At 53.4% G+C, this 6,073-nt stretch overlaps 1 protein-coding gene across 1 annotated transcript; it reads right to left on the bottom strand.

Annotated features, from left to right (window-relative positions):
* Positions 1 to 767: 767 nt before the first annotated feature.
* LOC103779865 (RING finger protein 113A) lies at positions 768 to 6,067 on the bottom strand. The gene is made up of 9 exons (XM_008947511.1): positions 6,063 to 6,067; positions 5,858 to 5,962; positions 4,345 to 4,452; positions 3,972 to 4,081; positions 3,670 to 3,776; positions 3,027 to 3,116; positions 2,068 to 2,161; positions 1,343 to 1,449; positions 768 to 888 (listed from the first exon to the last, which is right to left on the bottom strand). The coding sequence occupies exons 3-9, from the start codon at positions 4,429 to 4,431 to the stop codon at positions 812 to 814; spliced, it is 672 nt and encodes a 223-aa protein (XP_008945759.1). The 5' UTR covers positions 4,432 to 4,452; positions 5,858 to 5,962; positions 6,063 to 6,067; the 3' UTR covers positions 768 to 811.
* Positions 6,068 to 6,073: the final 6 nt, after the last annotated feature.

Genomic DNA, 6,073 nt, shown 5'->3' with positions numbered 1-6,073 from the left:
AGCTTCCACCAGAACAAAAGGAGAAGCTTCTTTGCTGTGAAGGTGGCAGAGCTTGGAGAGGCTGTGGAGCCTCCTGGAGAGATTCCAAACCCACCTGGACACAATCCTGGGCACCCTGCTGTGGGTGACCCTGCTGGTGCTGGGGGATTGGATGATTCCTAGAGGACCCTTCCACCCCCACCCATGCTGGGGCTCTGTGAACCTACTAGCTTGTCCTGAAGTCTACAGCTTGCAAAAACCATTATCCCTGCTCCCCCAGCCTTGTCAGGGACTGAATCACCAGTATTCAGAGCAAGAGGCAGCCCAGTAGCACTCACAGCATCTGAGTTACTGACACACTGCAGGGGTTGTGCTTGGCAGTGATGCTTCCTCTCAGAATCACAGAAGAGGGGCAATTCAAGGTCTTGCTTACTGAAGTTCTAACCCTCTTGAATTCTCCTGGGAACCAAGAGGCAGAGGTGTGATACATCACAGATAACTGCAGCCCTCAAGCCTGCTTTCCTGAGTCAGCATTTTTAGGGTAAAAGATGAATGTGACAAGCTAGTACTGCTCATCCCTTTCCAGGCTTTCAGTTTGCTACATGCTTGAAGATCACAGACTTAATACCACAACTCTTGGGTTTGACCTTACCTGTTCTGGCTTATGCCTTCACAGAGCAGCAAGAGTCTGGCAGTCAGGACACTGGTAGCTGCTGGTGGGATACACACAAACTGGCTACAGCTGCTGGCCCCAAGGCAACTGCTGTGAGCTGGGTTTTTTCTTCCCCCCCATAAAAGCTTTATTCAGCTACATACAAAATAGGGTGCTTTGCTATTTTGGATCCTCTTCATGGTCTGAATCCTGCTGCTCTTCCTCTGCTTTGTGCTTTTCCAATTTTGCCATGAGCTCTGAAAAACAGGGATAGGCAGGATGGGCACACAGCAGGTTCCTGTGCAAGAACCAGGGCAGCTGCAAAACCCAACTGCCCAGACAAAGGCTCAGCTCAGAGCTACCACGTTTGCTGAGTCCAGGACATCAGATGTCAGTCACAGCTCAGTGTGTAACTAACCTGCTAACCAGAGCATCAGAGAAGATGCTGCCTGTGCTCTGTGGCATATGCCCCCCCTCACCCAAAGCCACACTCCCCCCATTCCCAGCCAGGCAAGCACAGACACGAGTTCTGCACCCACAGAGCCACCCAGGCCCTGATTTAGTGTCTCCTGGCACACAAGGAGCAGCCAGCAGCCCAGAGCTGTGAGCTCCAGCTGAGGGCCAGGCCAGCAGTGAGAAGACCCCTCGGGAGGCAGCCCTTGCTGCTGCTGGTGCTCCCACTGACCCCTTCTCCCCCAGCAGTGGGGTTACCTTTCGCTGGGTTGAAGACTCCGTTGGTTTGCTTGTCGCAGACGTAGCAGCGCTGGGACTTGCGGTAGTGCTGGAGGGCACAGCTCTCACAGAAGTAGTGCCTACACCTGCACGGAGACACAGACCTCACTGTGAGGCACCAGGCACAGCCACTGTGTCCAGGAGTTAGAAATGACTGACTGCTGGTCCCAAGGGGTGCAACAGTGAGCTGCACGCAGAGCTTCCTCCGCCTCACTGTCCCCATGAGCAGCATGTGCTGATGGGGAACAATGGCAGAGCCACCCGTGAGCTCCTCCTGGCACCAGGTACCCAGCAAGACAGCCAGCACTGCAGAGGGGCTGGTGGTGCCCAGGCCCACGCTGCCCCCCAGCCCCAAGCTCCTGGCCTCCCAACACTGATGGTTCTTTGCTCACATGATGCAGCATCCAGGAGGAATGAGGGCATCAAAGCAAAACCTCAAGGTTAAGGGGAAAGGTGATGTAATGAGGCAGCAGCTGCAGGAATCAGAAAGGGCTTGGGACAATAAAGGCTTGAGATCCCTTCCAAGGAGATGTTCCAGATGCAGTTATGAGACTCCCTGGTTATCAGAGGGTTTCCCCACAGCAGACAACAGCAGGTTCCACCCACCAGCCTGTGGGCAGTGTTTGTATTTGTCTCGACAGTGAATGACTAGTGAACTGGATTAACAGCTGGCACTTGGCTCCTTGTGCAGGACAACCACTTACTTGGTGACCACTGGGTTCTTGAAGGAACTTCTGCAGATGAAGCATTTGAAAGGCATATCCTCCTCATCACTGCTCACCTCATAGTTTTCCTCATCTGCAGAAAAGAAAGTTAAGCAGAGTGGAGCCAGAGCAGAGGCAACCAGCCCAGCCCATGCGTGGGGCATGAAATATGAAATACAGAGAGGCTGTGGCAGGTGGGACTGAATCTCTGCTGGAAACAATAGAGCTCTGGTATCTGGGTGATGCTGATGTCAGAAACACATGTGGGACTCAGATATAATTAGGTCTAATGAGCCAGTGTGCTTGTTGCTCATCTCACAAGAGCAGATTTTTTTTTCTATCTCGCCCACTTGCTGCTATAAAGAGACAAATCCCCCAGCCCCCTCTTATTTTTTAGGTTTTCTTCAAAGCAGCTGCCACCAAACTTTGGCTCCAACTGAACAATGAACACCCTCTTCCCCCCTGGCACAATGGTTCATGAGCAACACTTGGGAGATTTGGGCTGTAGCTGTGTAGCTGAGTGAGAAATAATGATATGACACAGCATGAAGTCATCCCACCTCCTGGGCATCTGGGGGGCAGGAGATGGTCACAGCTCCTCAGAGCGCACCGCTGGGACCCACATAACAGTGGTGCTGCCCTTCTATAGGGAGACAGGGGAAATTAATTCTCTGGTGGCAGCCAGGGGTTCTCTAAAAGCAGCAGATTTGAGCAGCCCTGTCAGGGGTGGCTGGCCCCAAGGTCGCCCTGCAGCAGGGAGTTCCACTGCTTTGGAATAAAGATCTTCTGCCCAGTATTGGTCCAACCCACGGCCGCGAAGGACCCATTTAATTCCTAGTGATCCGACCCCCCGAGGTCCCGCTGGCTTTCGGGCAGGACAGAAGGACAGCCGTGGCAGCCGTGGGCCACCGTGGCAGCAGTGTCCCCTGGCCTGGGGGGGCAGAGCAGAGGTGCTGTACCGTTGACGCCGTAGCGGCCCTCGTCCAGCTCCCGCTCGATCTGCCAGCCGTGCTTGTAGTCCGAGCGGTCGTGCAGGAACTTGCAGCTGTCTGGGCAGCAGAGAAAGAGCAGTGAGCAGCGAGGCCGAGGGGGGCACAGCAGGAACAGGGCACCAGGGGCAGCCTCAGCTCTGCCAGGCAGAAGGGGGATGCTGACTCCTGCCCTGCCCGTGCCCCAGGGCAGCACCAGGCTCCTGAGGCAGGCCCAGGACCCCTCGCAGGGATCCTGCTCCCTGTGCCCTGGTAACAGTTCCAGTGGCTACACACAGAGAGGGGAATAAGGAACAGGAAATCAAATCCCTCACATAGCCTCAGTGGCCAGAATACCTGTGGGAATGTGGGTCACTGCAACACCCCAGGGGACCCCCCCAGGACTCTTGTAACCCCCCCCATTAAAGGCCATCAGCTTTCAGAAGGGCCGACACAAACGACAAGAACATGACATGAAATGACCCTGCAACATCATCACCCCCCAGCTCTACAAACAAGCATCTGTAAATGACTAAGAGCACATCTTAGCACCACAGATGGGATCCCAAGCCAGAGCAGGTCCCTTTGCAGGTCTGGCATGTCACGTGCTCAGCTGCAGACAAGATCCACTCACCTCCAAAGCCACAGAACCCCGTTTCCTTGTAGTCCTTGCAGATGTCAGGCTGGTAGTCCCACCGCACCGTGGCCCGCAGGTGCTCCGGAGCCCGGATGGGCCCTTTCCTGAAAGGGTGGGACAAGGCTCAGTCTGCCTGCTGCCGTGGAGAAGGCCCCTGAGGGCCTGGTGAGAACCAGACACTAGATTTATTACAAAGAAGCTGGAGCTAACAGCCCAAGCTCAAGCCCCAAACAGGGGCCTTTGAGAGGATGCCTGAGCTCCTCTGTGGTCCCAGTCCTCTGAGGCTCACCCCAACCCACCTGACCATTCCTGAAGAGGCATTTCCCATCGATGTGTCCTTGGGCTTCACATACTTCTGGTAGTTGTTAATACCACGGTAAATTTTATCATCTTCCTTTCCTCTCAGCTCCTAGGAGAGAAAAAAGAAAGGTGATGAAGGGTCAGGAAAGCTTCACGACACAGATTAGCTTTCACCACCCTGACACCAGTCTCCCTCCCCAGCTCTGCTGTCCTTAATAGGAAGATCCCAAAAAAAGCCAGAAAAATCCCCCTATTTGCAAGGGTTACATTCTCAGCTTCCCAAATTTCCAGCGAGGAAGAGACTCAAACCCTCCTTGGTGTGCAGAAGGGACACTGCAGAGCAGCAGCTCCTACAGGGCAAGGCTGACTCACCTCCTGGATTTTCTGGCTGCGCTCGAAGATGGCCTGGGCATCTTTGTCCTTCTCCGTGTCCAGCTCATACACTGCTGTGGCTCCCATGTCTTCTGGGCCAACAGGTTTCTGAAAAGCAGAAAGAACTTGGGACAACAGCAAGGAGAAAAATCAGACGAGAGAGCTCCATGGCTACCTGAAGAGTTGCTCACAGAGCAAGTACTGCTCATGACCTTCACCTTCCATCAGTTTCTACCACCCCTTAGCACCTGCCAGGGAAGATCCCCCATGGGCTGGATCCAGCTTAGTGCTTGCAGAGGCCAGAATTAACCATTGCTCCTGAGTTTCACCCTGCAGAGTCAGGAAACACTTCTCCTTACTTCACTCCTCCACACTCAGCTGGAAGCTGAGCTCCAGTCTCCCATGTCCCACACTCCAGTCACGAGACCATCCCACCTACACCAGGATGTTCTGTCTGAACTTTCAGCCCAGCTGTGGGCGGCTTAAATTCAGATTTAATACAGCAACCTCGTTTAGATTCCTCTTCAATGGACTGAGCTGACACCTGTTCTTTGGTTTTATCAGATCTTCAGGAACAGCTGTGCAGAAACTAAAGAATAATTACAGCCAGCCCCAATTAAAACCAAATCCAACTCAGGTGTCAGAAGCTTCTGGAGCCCAAAGCTGCCATCTCCTCCTGTTCCCTCCCCATTCTCCTACCAACGTGCTGCCCACCTTGGCAGCAGTCAGAGCAGTGAATAATTACAGCACCAGCTTATATTCATATTCATCTTTAATGTTGCAAGGAGACCTCAGTCTGACCCTGCAGCTCTGACTGGGGACAGTTAGAGCATAATTCCTGTTATATACAGAGGCACAGGCAAGAAGGAAATAGGTCTGAAGAGGAACAAGTGTTGATATCTGCTTTTAATCTTGTGTCCTGCTCAGGCCCATACTAATGGGCAAAGCTTCACTGGATCAAGAGATAAGTTAAGAAAAAGCTCTAGTGAGAAGAGCACTTTGAGCTGTGCCCAACCTTTCATGGCTCATTTCTTTCCACTGCATATATTAACAGCACCCCCAGGATACCCCACCCATCAATCCCAAGAAAACAACTGCCCCCTGAAGCTCTTGCTCCATCACTAGTCACAAGGATAATGATGGGAGCACCTCCTAAGTCACCTTCAGTTCTCTGTGATGGAAGATGATCTAAAACTGAACACACAAACCTATCAGTAGGGCAAACTCAATTCAAGTGCTCCCTCTCCTGAACGTTTTGTGCAATGTTGGGCAAGTCAGGTGGCATCCTGGGGTTTTAATTCCCACCTCTAAGAGAGAAAGGCCAACCTTAAGTGGCCTCCTGAGAGCGCAAGACAGACCAGGAGAATAAGCCTAGAACAAGGCACCTGTCTATTAAAAGGGAAGGGAGGTGCTGATCCCACATTCACAGAGGCAAATTCTCTCCATCAAGTGTGGGATCTGCCAGCCCCACCTGACCTCACACCCCAGAGCCACAGTTCTGCCCAGTCCTTACCGCCGACCTGGTCGATTTGTAAGTGACCCCGATCTCCTTCGTTAGATTCTCCTCATCACTGCTGCTCAGGGCGTACGAGGTCCTCTCCTTCGCGCCCCGCCTGGTCTGAGGGGCGAGAAGACAGCGGGTGTGAGGGACAGAAGGCTCCCACACCGTGCCTGGCCCAAGCCCGGCCGGCCACTGCACCCTGCTGCGGCTCCTTCACCTTCTGGATCA

This window comes from Merops nubicus, unplaced genomic scaffold, assembly GCF_000691845.1.
Source record: "Merops nubicus isolate BGI_N331 unplaced genomic scaffold, ASM69184v1 scaffold35340, whole genome shotgun sequence".
Lineage (NCBI taxonomy): Eukaryota > Metazoa > Chordata > Aves > Coraciiformes > Meropidae > Merops > Merops nubicus.
The sequence above is the reverse complement of the archived record's forward strand: the minus strand, read 5'-3'. Positions and strand labels throughout refer to the sequence as shown.